Source organism: Lepisma saccharinum, chromosome 20 (genome assembly GCF_977018435.1).
Source record: "Lepisma saccharinum chromosome 20, izLepSacc3.1, whole genome shotgun sequence".
Lineage (NCBI taxonomy): Eukaryota > Metazoa > Arthropoda > Insecta > Zygentoma > Lepismatidae > Lepisma > Lepisma saccharinum.
Genome location: NC_139248.1, coordinates 39,412,358 through 39,427,119, shown reverse-complemented (window position 1 = coordinate 39,427,119; position 14,762 = coordinate 39,412,358). Strand labels below are relative to the sequence as shown.

The window sequence follows — 14,762 nt, the reverse complement described above, 5'->3', positions numbered from 1 at the left end:
CCAGCGATCCATGTCTGTAAAAGGCATAGCCTACATTGGTGATGCAAATGACAACACCATTACAGAAACTCTCCCATCGAAAACAAATGAACCCATTTTTATGCCACACCCTGTACAATCTAAATAAAAATGTGATCACTTTGCAAGTTCTCAATAAACACAAGTACTCGAAATGCATCAAGTCAAGGTTGATTCAATTTTAGTGCATCAATTGATATATTAAAACGTGTAGTTTTGGTTTCTTTGAAATGTCCGTGCCTCATCTTCTCAAGCGTATCACATGGAACAGTGGCTGATAAAAGTGCCCTTTGATGCATAAGTGCATCATAGGTAGTTTATGCACTGGTTTATGCACATTTTGGTTTTTGTATGTAGTGTATAGTCACCAAGGACGTATTTAGGGGGAGGTCCAGAGGGGTCCGGACCCCCCCAAAAGACTTACTAATTACAAAAATTAAATGATGAGAATAATGAAATAACCAATAATAAATAATAAAAATATACTTTGACCATTACTGGTTTGTGGTATTGTATTAGATAATTGCTGGCCAGCTACAAGGTGTAGGGTTAATTAATATGTTTCATGTGTGTACTTTTACTGGATATTAGATTCTCCTGTTCTTAGATTCCCAGTTGGGGGACCTGTCTTTCAAAGGACCGTTGCTGTTGAAAATTCCAGTGCTACAGGGTTAACATCCACGGACTCCAACCCCGACTATAAAAAAGGCAAGTTGGACTTAACAAGAAAAAAGAAACAGTTTTTTACCACCTTCACAACGACGAGGAACTTTCCTCTAGAGTTTAGTCTACTTATGGTGGTTAGAGTGAATGATTGAGAACTAAATGTAATACCTGGCCAAAGAACCTTCTTCGAGAGTTTAGTCCACTTATGGTGGCATGATGGCAAAAATATGTAGCATTTGGTAAAGCAAATTTGGTAAATCCCCAAGTTTTCCAATTAGCAATGATTTGCATATTTAAAATATTGACGAGTTGCATCATAATGCCTAGCGGGCTGAAGGAGGATGCTGCGTAAGGAAACGCAAGACTAGTCGGAATATCAATTAAGTCCAGGGTAGGCCACAGAGATAGTTAGGCTAACTCTGTGTTAATGAAAGTACCAATAGTTAGGCCATAGGTACACCTTTGTTTGAATTGCGGAAATTGGTTGATTTTGTAAATGCACATATGGAAACACTATGTAAATATGTATATAATAGCAACGTATAATAAACCCATGTAATCCTCCAAGATAATGTTATGATTTGCTTAATTTAAACTACCTGAGAAATAGTACTACTTTTTATCAGTTTTTTTTATTCACTCTCTGTACATGTGTAACGAACCTAGGGACTAAAAATATAAATTTTATGTCACCTAAATATATTATTATTATTATTAATTATAAACAAAAGCTCTTGTAAACTTTATGTACATAGTGAATCAAAAAGTAATGGGGAAAGGGAAGGCCACCGCCCCCGGAAAGCAATATCAAGTGACAATTACTAATTTTGGTAATGTAATTGCTTTCCAATGACTATACATTGATTGAGTATTACAGTTAGCTGATTTTTACTAATAAGAAAGCCAAATTCAAACTCTTAGGTGGGAAAGCTTGGTTGTGGCTTTTCTGCCCCTCCATAAGAATAATTAACGGCCTTTGTCTGATTTAATATTATTTCAGGGAAATTAAGGTGTTTGTCATTCTGTGGTATTGGAAAAAGCGACATAATTTTAAGTGTTTTAAGATCACTTTATCCACAGTAAGGCTAATCGGGTCTGGAGCTACAGTTTAAAGTGGAATCCGAACCACCATGTGCCTCCAACGGGTATCGAACCCGGAACACCTTGATTACGACGCTACCACTGTGCCATCGAAGAGGCCCCAAGCGTTATTTTGGCAACGTTGAAACAACAGTCCATTGCTAACCCCTCCCTCGCTTCTAGTTCCGCGCCCGACAGCAGCGCCAGAAGGAACGATTTTGTGGTGGCTCACGTACGGGATTTGCTTCTGCTTATTATTATTTTAAGGTTAGGGTCATAGTTACACTGTCTTTTATGTAGCTTGTGTAGTGTCTCACATTATTAAAAATATAAATATTTACAATTTTTAGTCCATATTTAACTCAACATTTTGGTGAAAATAACTAAATATGTATTTACATACTATTTAGCACATTTTAACTACATATAAATCCGTTTCCATGTCATAAGGTTTATCCAACGCCTGAGGTGGCCTCAGAGTAGGCTAGTAGGCAACGTAACAATCTAAGTATAATGAGTGTAAATACCTCTTTGTTCCTTATACTGCCTATTTCTTCGAGTCGCTGCCAGATGTCAGGAGATTCTGCTACAGAGAGGCCAGAGAAGCGGGAAAACAACTTTTCGTCCAGTACACAGTTCACGTGACCGATGGGCACCCTCTTATTGGCTGGATCCACAACGTAGCCGGTGATCACAAGGAACTTCCCCGACATGGATCCGTCACTCAGAACGAAATTGAATTCCTCCTTGAAAGAAGGCTGCTTGTGTTCCTTCACGGAGGTCTCGAACTTGTCCTTTCCTGGGAACATCTTCACCTTAAAGCAATACCCCTTGGCGCACTTGGTTCCTATGCACGACGGCAGGTGCCTCGCTCCAACCACTATCACTCGCAGCTTGTTCTGGGTCTTGAAATATCGCAAGCGGAATCCGACAGTCGGATGGACTATTTCTGCCCCATTTTCAGGTTTTGCGTTGGCCGCCATGGTATCTTCTCGACGAACTGATTCTAATTAGCTCCCAAGTAAGAACTGAACATGCCTTCTTCTACTTCTTCATCTGCAACGGTCACTTCTCCACCAAGGACAAAATACACTATCTCTGGGCTTCAGTCATCTCATCTACGTGTCAAAATCTGAAAATACAATAAATACACACACAATTAAGTTCGGCACAAGGCACTGATACAAGTAAAACTGGCACATTTCATTATCAATGTATGTGAACAAGAATAAGTGTAGCAACAAGTTACAATTTACATCTGAAATGTAGCATGGCTATGAGAGTTTTAATAAATTTTACATTGCATGCTGAATATGTCCTCTCGCGCTCTCTCTCTCTCACACACACACACTTACATAAACGCGCGCGCAGACAATAATCGCCATAGATATAATTAGATAAACGCTGAGGGTCCGACTCTACCCATGTGTCGAGGGGAGCTCCGGACGCAAACCCATCATCGGAAGTTCCTCAAAGGAAATTTGTCGTGCAGATCTAAGTGTGCGCCTGTCGCATGTACCCCCATTGTTTCTTGATGCACACGGTACCATTTGGGGTGGTCGCAGTCGATGTTATCGGTGTGTGTGCAAACGCGCTGAGGTTGTAAAGGCTACTCAGCAAAATACGGACAGCACAGAATTCCACCAAGCTCCGTTATGAATCCCAGTACCAGAGTTTCGTTAGACTGCAATATACTGCACGCACTATGTGGAAGATACGTTGAACAGATTATACGTGGGTTGGAAATTTAATAGTGGCAACTATTAATTGTCAAATGTTACAAAAGAGATATCTCTGTGAAACTTTTGCAGCCCTTCGTTGTAGTCACCAACATTGTGTGCAACCTGTTGGCAGCGATGTGAAAGTCGTAGTATTTCTGTAGCAATGCCTGTTCTGTTGATGGTATGAATGGAGCAGTCTATTGCCTGAAGAATCTCTGGAACAGTTCGGAAACTTCATCTTAGATATCAAATCATCGAGCTAACAAATCAGTCACAGGTTGAGCTACATGCGCCCAAGCATTGTCCTGGAAAATGATGGCAGGATTCAGCAGAAAGTGTCCACTCTTCTTTCGCAACGCAGGTTATGTTCCAAAAATTAACAGTAATACTGCGCGTTGACGGTCTGTCCTGGAGGTACTTTCACATTATTGGGGTTATGACTACACAACTTTAGACCGCCAACTCCAACGATACTCTATTCCTCTCGTCACTGCGCATGCGCCTAGTGTTGAAAGGAGAGTCAATTTATTGGGAGGTAGCTTAGGTATCAAACTAACATGTGGTATAAGTGAGAAGCATCGGTTCAGTTTCATGGCGTATATACAGCAGTGTTGCCACTACTAAATTTCCAACCCACGTATATACGTAACTAAAAATGTCAATACAATTTATCAGAATATATTAACTTTCTGTTTCGTATATCTATCTATTGAAATAAATTATGAGGTAAGGGGTCCGAATTTCGTCCTCGCGTCCTAATTTCGTCCCCTTCCGTTTCTCGGAACTGCAGTTAGGAACATTATAGGCGCCATCACATTTTGTGATCCAGGAATATTCTGTCCTGATTTTATGGAGATTTTCTTGGTAATGCGAGTTTCGTCAATGCCATTATTAGTAATCATATACGATTAATGTAAGCGTTGTTTTTATATTTTCTTCACTGCCTTAGGTCCTTTGTCAATTGAAGGGCGTGTATCGTCAGGTTCACTTATTGAGAAGGTGAGAGTTATTCCTAATTTCGTCCCCTAATACTTTCAGTTTTTGTTTCAGATGCGATCTCGGTAGCATGGGATAAGGGTGCAATGAAGATGGCGATTCATGAGGAATTGGGATACAAACAGACATCAATCAAGCTGTGCAATGTTTCTAGGTGAACTTTGAAAGATCACGTGAAGAAAAGTGACGACATTCAATATGAAGACTCGACTAACGACAGCTACAGTGAGGATGATGATGCTGGATGTCTAATCTGTTCGAAAAACATTCCAAATATAGACATGGAGAATGGAGGAAAGCTGGAAATGTTTCGCACAGTGCGGCCACAAAAAACTGTGTAAAATGCATTTGTGATACTAACTTGGAAGATTAAATGTGCTTAACATGTGCATCTAAAGAAAGCTACGTTGCATAGCCACACAACCTTCACAACAGAATGAAAACGACAGTCTGCTGGTAAGTGGTATTAATGCTTCAACGCAAGTATGCTAATTGTACTGTTATGGAACATGACGTTTGTAAGTCATGCCATTTATTCCTATTCTGCGTTTACCCAACTAATTCACATCCACAAACGTCTTTATTAGCCCCCGTTCATTCGTACAATTTACGTCACCTTTAAACCAAGCTAACTTTCCATGATCCTTCAAGAAATGGAGGATAAATTTTAATGTTAAAGGAAACAGAGTTCTAGATTCGTTTTTCGTTTCGGATGAAATTAAAATATATTTACAAATCGATACATTATAACTATATCAAATATGAAAAGTAGTTTTTCTTTCACTGAAAATAGTAAAGGGATAAAAGGGATAATAATTTAATATTACTTTAGATAATTAGACCTATGTAATCGATCTAATTGTATAATAGTTACGTACCATTTAGATTGATATGAAGGCGCTTAAAGGTAAAGAGCGCCTATTTCTTGCACATGGACAAAAATAAACATTTGAAGAAGAAGATAAACTTGAAAGTCACGAAAATAATGGAAGAAACAGCTTTAAAGACTAGAAAGGCAACTGAGTAAAAATATAAAAAAATTGAAGAATTCAAAATTGAAACAGCCACTGAAAAAATCTTCATTAAATGTTCATCATTGACTTTATAACAATTTCAAAATAATTTATTCTACTAAATCTCCCTTTATGGGAAGAAATATAGTGTCTCAATTATATTATTCACTTACAGTAAAATATAAAATACTTAGTACATGTAAATCGAAGTTTCTCAAAGTTCTTACAATCAAGATCCAACAAACAGAAATAATGTGGTTCTATAGAAACGGTTAAATTGACTATCCTGAGCAGTGTGTTATGTGGAACTACAAAATTAATTATGCTAATTCTGGAACAGATATCGATGGGTAAGAAGTTGGAATCGCGAAACGTATGATTCGGCGATTTAGTTGTGTAGTTTCTTTTCATACTTTCAATGCATGTATCTATATACCATAGGTATTTAGCATGATTGTTAATCAGTACCATCATACAATAGCATAGGCTGGCTATGTTAGGTTTGGAGATTGGTTACAGTAGGCCAAGAACGTTAATCTTACTACGAACATTAGCTTTGTTGCTTAAGTACTTGTACGTTTGGGCTACGTTAAGTTAAGTTTTATTACGTGAGTTTTGATAATGTAACTTTTAGCATAACAAGTATGTTCCAATTAACCAGAGGGGTAGAAGAGCGAGATATAGAATAACTAAAATATTGTTAGTAACTTTCGGTTAGCTTATATCTAGTAAGGCCGTGCTTGGCTAATGTTGTGTCGGTTAGTTTAAGTATTTTGAGATATCAATATCTTACTTTGACGAGAGGATATTTGGTTCATCAATTGTGCACACCTGCATTTGAAGTGAGGGAAAATACGAACATGTCGTTGTCTTCAGATTTCACCGCCAAGATTTTCCAACAGAAATTTCTTCACTAGTGAAGCCATTGGCGAAGATTGGCTGACAAGGCAAATATCTGTTTGGTTCAGAAGACTTGTTATTGACCTCGCTAGCCTTGCAAAATCTGAATTCGACAGGTAAATCGACACAACACTTGAAATATGGAAACAGTTTCTTCAAAATGCACTGCGCAGACACATTGTGTGCAGAGGAAACAAACAGAACACTTAATTATAATATAACTTGTCTTATGATTCTCACCTTTTCAATTAGTCTTATCATCAACGGCGGCATATATCCAAGGTGACATTTAACATTTTGTGCGCAATGACGCATTGAAGGCAAGGTTAATGTATCTTTAGAACGCGAAACAATGAAACGACAGTGTCGCAATATGAATATATATATACGGCTAAACAATAACAATCTCTATTGTTTAAGAATTATTTACGAATGTTTACCATAACCTGTGGAAAAGCGAAGTAGAAGTCACTAGCGCCATGAAACGGTTGGAGAGAAACTTTAAGTTATAAAACCATGGACAAATTAACAGGTTCTTGTGATTAGTCCGCGGCCAACATAAAATTAATAACATTATTTACTAAATTTCATCAAATTGCACTGTAGAACAGGCCCGTACCAAGGAAAAGGGTCATGGGGGGCATGGCCTCCCCCTCGAACCATGAAATCTTTAAATATGAACATATAAAAAGCTACAAAAATAACAAATTTGTAATAAAAAAAAAAGAGTTTCGTTCTTGCATAAATGAATATGTTTGTTGTGTAGTGAGGTAGGCTCCAGAAGTCTGAATTCTGCACTGCAATATTTGATAGTTTTAGTTTGATAACCATTGCTGCAAGGCTACCAGGAGTGGCGGCGAATAGGGGGCATGGGGGACAGTTGCCTCCCCACATTTTTCCACTTTGCCCCTGCACAATGCTAAGCCTTGTCTACCAAGACCCGGTCAACCACTTGAAACTGTATGTCCAGTTCTGATTAGCCTAAATGTACCTAAAACAAAAACTCAAGCTCGTCTACCTAGAGAAAGAAAATTCTCCTTGTACCACGCCCTGTATTAAAACATCCTGGGTAGCCGCCTTACCAACATATACGAAAATAAAGATCAAATGCGACAAGACAATATAAATATATTTTAATTATAATATATATACATATATTATAATTGAAATATATTTATATTGATGAAGGAATTGGGAGCATAAAGGAAGAAACATCAATTTTCATAAAACGTCGCTCTGAAGCTCGGAAGTTGAACGCTCATTCACCCCACATTCCACCGGATGCAGAGCCGAGTAACAAGAATTTTCCACTCAGCTCTGCACAGTCAGCATGGCAACGGCCCTAGCCAGCGGTGAGTGCATCTCCACTGTAAATTTCTATCTGCATCCAGGGATACCCCAGGTGCACAGCTGGAGGTGCAAAATCCACCAAGTCATGACTCAAATCCAAAACCCCTGGAGACGGTAAATCGATCTCTCACTTCGCTCCAATATCACCAGCAAACTGATCAACGAGAAGACGACGACGGCCAGTTGAGAGATTGCGACGTTACGAGGCGGCAACAAGCGAGAAGTCCAGAAGCAGTCCGGACTACGGAGGAACATTAGCCAAAGTCAGCCGGAGAATCTGCAGTCCATAAAATCAAGTCGTCGAATTGCCTGCCGCATCTCTCCAGCGGGCACCTGTCACCGTGCAACCGTCGCCGACGCCAGAAGCCGAGGGCCAGACCTACAGCAAGGGGTGAGTAGCGTTCAACATCACAGGCTCCCAATGATCCTTCGTCAATATATATATGTAACTATATCATTAATATAATAGAAAGCAATAATTAAATGTAGTCTAAGTCTTAATACATGTAGAATCACTACAAGAATTGTGTAATCTATCTACATAATATATATATATATATATATATATATATACACACACACACACACACACACAAATCTTTGGATCTGGCCCCTCCCTCAAAAACATCATGGGTACGGCCCTGCTGTAGAGTGTATTATTTGCATTACGTTTTGTGTTTATTGAAAAATATTGAAACAAAAGTTACTTACTGGTCATTTTAAACACCAGGAAATAGGTTTCATTTCATGTTATGTATAATAATATGTACCTATTAGGATATTCAATTTATCAAAAGCCAAAAACTCTCGTACATTCTAAACGTTGCAAAATAACATATATGCCGACGAACCCCCCCCAAAATTAATCCATTCATTTATTCATTCCAAAAACTGTAAATGGGTTTATTGCATTGACATCGGGAAATGCGCATTTATTTACTCGATTAAGTGTGTTCAGTTTTCTATCTGCATAGTGCAATACTAGTGCATAGATTTCGTACTCGTTTCGTTCGATAAATTCATCTACCGTCGTTAAAACGTCATGAAAAAACAATGATTTCACCTAACCTGTACTTACTAACTACATACTTAACCTCAATATTTGTAATAATCTTGCTTTTAGTTCCTTGTGAGCAATGACGTAATGGCAACAAAATAATGTATCACGCCACGAGAACGTAAAACGATGAAGCGGCAGTGCTGCAATATGCAGATTATAAACACCTGATCAAGAAAAATGGTTAATGGAAAAGCTAAGATGGAAATTAGTGGCATTATCAAACGGTTAGCCTGCTGCCGACGTGAAACTCAAAAAATGATTTAAACTTCATCAATTTGCATTGAAGAGTATATTATTTGTATTACTTTGTATTTTATTTTAGATTTAGGACACGTTTCTTTGTTCCCCGGTGTGAGACAATTAAGCTCGAATCACACGGAACAGGATTTTCAGTAGGAATGCCCTAGGTGGCACTGGACTGGCTACCCATTTGCTAGTTTTCACCTCACATGATATTTGTTTCCGTACTTGTCGATAGACTTTTGTTCCCATGAGAAAGACATTGCGCAGAGCAGACAATCTGTAAACATGGACAAGCAATTTGAAGAATGTTTCAGGAGAATTACTGCTTTGTGCTTTTATTAAAAATTAAAAAATAAAAGTATGGACTAGAAATTGGCTAAAAAAAATGGTAATCAATGCATACCGAAAAAGCTTTTTGATGAACTCGGGTATGCATATTCACACATGAGATTCGCAGGATTCATTCACACACACACAAAAAAAGAAACGTCAAACATTTAGTAATACACTTTACACTTGTAAAAATAAGGACTTTCATTTTTAGCTAATCATATTTGTTACGTACACATCTCATCGCTTTGCATAAATACCTAAATATTAATGAACTGAACATAAATTCACTGCACGTCAACTCTTCACTCTTTTTTTTAGCCAACACTGGGAAACCACAGACAAAAAACTCTCCTTTGCAAACTCGCAGATTATATTCAAATGGCCAAACTTTGTTCTGATTGGCTGTTCCACAGAATCCAGTTGGGGAAAGCCAGTAGCAATTAGAACATGTCCTATTCCTCCAAACCAGTCAAGCAGTCAGCCAGGCAGCAATCACATCCGGGCAGGTAGCCAGTTCAGCGCCAACTAACTGGATATCCAGTTTCGTGTGAATCGGCCTTTAGTAAGGGTCGCTCACTGTGTATGTCAAGGAGTTAGAATATATAAATAGTGTTGGAAAGGTTCTCTCGGCTGATGGCAACTGAAGCTGTGTCCGCCATGATATGAGTGGCCGTAACGCCAAATTCCAATAAGAAGGCATGTTATTGCGGCGTGAATGTTCGATGTAAGAAAATAAAATAAAGTTTCGGCAGTAAACAGATGAGCACATAGAAGTTGTTTCCAATGAGTTACGTTGTTTATATCGGATATCGAATATGTTGGCGTAAATTCGTAGACTCCTACTTCTCCTGTTTCACTGCGAGGGTGATAACAGCGTTGGAAAATAGTGATCTATACCCTGTCCAAGCTAATTGTAGAGCAGGGTCGCGCATAGCGGCAGAGAAGGAGGAAGGGAATTGAGTGGTGAAAGCTCAGCGTTGCCAACCGTATGGTCTAGACTGTACATATACGGGAGTACGGTCCAGATATTACTCCGTGCGCTACACGTATGGCTCATCAAAAGACTAGATACTGTTGCCAGGTCATACAGAAATGTTTCCCTCTGTAAGATGCGAAAATAAGTACAGCTATAAAAAAATGACTTTTGATTTATTTTTGGGAAATCTAAAAAAAAAAGATAATTTAAGTAGATATGAAATTTTATGTGGAATTTCTGTGACAAAACATGAATTTTATGCATTTATGAGCGAATATTAAGAAATATGTATTGATATTAAAATAGAAAATGTGTTTTTATGTGAAATAAAATTTGGTATATAGGCTCCAATTACAATGATCGGAATTAGTAACTCTCTTACGAGGTCATATCTACTCGTAGAAAAAATATTAATTTACCTAAAAATTCGAGCCCTACTTATCACATTGACTACACCAGAGGCCCCGGACTGGACATTGGTGTTCATTGTCAGTGTTCCTTTATCAGTTTCATCATATTACCACTCATCCTCGCGATTAGCCAAAAGTGGCAAAAAAAGCGAAGTAAAATAAATTAAATCAATCAATCATTTCCTATTGGGATTTGAGATGCCTCTAGTTAACGTAACGCAATGTAGAGATTTATGTAAAGTGTTCAATCTCGAAGCGACGAGCCCAGTTTTAAAAGAATTTAGAGGCAAATATAGAACCAAAGTGAACATACCTAGGTAAATTAAGCCTGTGTGAATATTTAGGATAGTTAGGGGACTCCGGATAAATCACGAAGCAAATTTAATTTTAGTGCTTGTCAAATTTTTCAGGAGGAGCCTGTACTCTGACAGCAACATTTGCGACGACTAGGTTTGGGTAACCTAAGCCTAATCCTCCTGGATCTCATTTTAAATAAAGGTGACTGATGAACGTTTATATTTCTACAAAGTTTGTCACAGCTAAAAATGTTTTGAACATAATTCATAACTTTTTTTAAAAACTACCTTTATGCTCACTTACAGTTGTAATTGGAATCCGAACTACTGTGCAAGGGGATCGGGACATGGGAACCTTTGATTACAAAGCGACGGCGCTAACTTACAACAGTATAAGGCATGTAATGTTAATTAGACATTATTAAATATGTGTTCCCCTGAAGACGAGAGAAGAGGTGCGCTATCGAAACGTAATGCTAGAGTAAGTATAGTTTAAAACACTATACAATGGATAATGTCCAATTAACATTGCATGCAAAAGTAGGACCATTGTCACTAACATTCAGAGAACTGTACAAAGGTATGTGTGTTTTTGATTGTCTATATTTTTAACAGAAACGGAAGAACAACAAGAGAAGAAAATAAGAGAAGACAAGAACAGGAGAAGCGAAGGGAATCCAAAAAAATAACGGAAAGATAAGGGGAATAAGAGTTTAAATGGAAGAATAATACAAGAAAATAAGAGAAGAGAGGTGAATGCAAGAAACAAGGGGAGAGAAGGAGAATATGACTTTAAGAGGAAGAACAATAGAATAAGAGAAGAGAAGAACAGGAAAAAGAGAAGTAAATGCAAAAAAACAAAGGGGAGAGAAGGAGAATATGACATTAAGAGGAAGAACAATAGAAGAAATTAAGGGAAGAGAACAACAGGAGAAGAGAATTGAATGCACGAAAAACAAAGGGAACAGAAAAAGAATATGACTTTAAGAGAACCAACAATATAAGAGAAAAAGAGAAGAGAACAAAGGGAGAAGAGAAGAGAATGCAAAACCAAAGGGAAGAGATAGAGAATATGAGTTGAAAAGGAAGAACAATAGAATAAGAGAAGAGAAGTGAACGCAAAAAGCAAAGAGAAGAGAAGGAAAATATGGGTTTAAGAGTAAAGCGATGAGGAAGAAAGTAAAACAGCTTAAGCAAATCAACATCAGAAGTAAGTACTTATGAATTTGGAGAATTGTCCTTTCTGCCGTAAAATTTGGTGTTCTGACGTTTCTTTTACTGAATATGTAATAAGTCCAAATCAAAATTGAGCCTTTTATTTCTTTGTATGATACTTCTGCAAATTCGAGATTTTGTCAGATGTTAGGCTCCGCATTCTGCAGTGGGATAGGTCCTCACAGACGCTCAAAACTTGTCTCTATGTCTTCTTAAGAGCAAATATAAAATTGCTCCATTGCAGCAGATCTCATCAATGGAGAAGGACGACGCGAGCAGTTTCAAGCGCAGCTCTTGTAGACGTGCCAGCAGCATATGCCAAGGGCCACCAGAGCGACGAGGCACACTCCCGACACCTCCTTGTACTACAGTTACGGACACTTCTGGGTTGTAACAACTCCATTGTCTTTCAATGGGATTATTACAATCCAGGATAGTTCGTTCGTGACTGTATTCGTCGTGCTTCTAGAACCGGATCCTCCTCAGGAAGTCGTAGGGTTGAGCCTTTGAAGGACCTTGAAGAGCATGGTACTGACTACGAGACCACCGTGAGATTGCAGCACACGAGGGTGCTGATGCAGCTGGAGATCCCTGCCGCCAAGAAACCACAACAAAGGTGACGCTATTAGAGCAGGTGACCAATATTAGTGAATTAACATTAGCTGTTCGACTAATGTTGGTCGAAGTAGTGGTTCGACTAATGTTGGTCGAAGTAGTCGTTCGACTAATATTGGTCGAAGTAGTCGTTCGACTAATATTGGTCAAAGGAGTCGTTCGACTAATATTGGTCAAAGGAGTCGTTCGACTAATATTGGTCAAAGGAGTCGTTCGACTAATATTGGTCGAAGTAGTGGTTCTACAGGGTGGCTCAAAAAGTCACTTAACACCTCGGTACAAGGCCACTGCAGCACGCAACGTGGAAATGGTGATGACCAATCGTTGCCAGGCCAAGGGGGAACCACATTGACGCTACCCGCACGGTCGGCGGCCATCTTCATGTCCGCCATCTTGAATTCAACTTCAGAATTTTAAATTGGAAGGGGGTGATATATCAAATCAGGCTAGAATTTCACGAGAAATGCAATGGTGAAGGGTTTTTTTTTTAATGTATCTTTAACCAGTAAAAGGTTATGACTGAATTCTTGTACCAATTTGCTCCTTTTCGAAGTGTTAGAAAAATGCCTTAAAATTTGTTTTTCGAAGTGTTAGAAAAATGCCTTAAAATTTGTTTAGCGCATTGGTAACACATCGAGATCAAAGTAACGTCTAGGGAGAGAAGTTCGCATGCCATTGCACAAGATTTTCATCGGATACATCCATGAATAGCTGAGCATTATGAACAATTACAGTGTGACGCTTCAATTAAATGAAAAGTCCTTCACAGTGACAAGGCTAATGTTTATGTTCATAAGGAAGTTCATAAACAGAATATTCGATGCTTTATATCTGATAACCCATTTTCGACAGATCAAAGCTGAATGGTTAGTGCTGGTACGTTAATAGTGTGGTGTGCTGTGTGGAACATGATTGGTTAGTCAATTTTTCATCAACGGAACCTTAAATGCTTAGAGCTACTTGGATTTGTTAAATAAAGAGGTTTTTTTCATCCTTGCTTATGGAAAAAGGTACTTTTTACAGAGTTTTTTCAATAGGGAGGAACACCAGAACACTATGGAAACGTTGTGAAGCAGTTTCTGTCCAAAGTTAGTTATCAGATGACAAGGTCGCATATTCTGTTTATGAACTTCGTTATGAACATAAACATTAGCCTTGTCACTGTGAAGGACTTTTAATTCAATGGAAGCGTCACACTGTAAATTGTTCACGACAACCATTCATAATGCGCAGCTCTTCGTGGATGTATCCGATTAAAATCGTGTGCAATGGTATCCCTAGACATCACTTTGATCTTGATGCATTACCGATGCGCTAAACAAATTTTAAGGCATTTTTCTAACACCTCGAAAAGAAGCAAATTGGTACAAGAATTCAGTCATAACTTTTTACTGGTTAAAGATACGTCGAAAAAACCTTCACCGTTGCATTTCTCGTGAAATTCTAGCCTGATGTGATATATCATATCATCCCCTTCCCTTTTAAAATTCTGAAGTTGAATTCAAGATGGCGGACATGAAGATGGCCGCCGACCGTGCAGGTGACGTCAATGTGGTTCCCTCTTGGCCTAATAACGATTGGTCATCACCATTTCCATGTTGCGCGCTGCAGTGGCATTGTACCGGGTGTGTTAAGTGACTTTTTGAGCAACCCTGTATTAATATCAGTCAAGCCAACAGTGGACTACATTCCCACGAATATCAGTCGAAACCGATTACTCATTTTAGACGAGCCATCTACTACTGAAATTGGGATGAAGTGAAACAGGTGGGTCTTCCTTGGACTCATAACAGAACATAAGCATTCATATGGGAATGCGTGCAATGACAATTTTTAGATCACTGCAACTAAAATGTTACCACGTTCTCCA

The 14,762-nt window shown here is 38.5% G+C and overlaps 1 protein-coding gene across 2 annotated transcripts in view; it reads right to left on the bottom strand.

Annotated features, from left to right (window-relative positions):
* LOC146003582 (synaptotagmin-B-like) overlaps positions 1–14,762 on the bottom strand; it is a 136,689-nt gene that overhangs the window by 26,722 nt on the left and 95,205 nt on the right. For both annotated transcript variants that reach the window (XM_083141882.1, XM_083141883.1), the window contains exon 2: positions 2,292–2,896. In XM_083141882.1, the coding sequence (XP_082998008.1) occupies positions 2,292–2,747 (456 nt within the window). In that variant the 5' untranslated portion in view covers positions 2,748–2,896. The remainder of the gene's footprint in view (positions 1–2,291; positions 2,897–14,762) is intronic.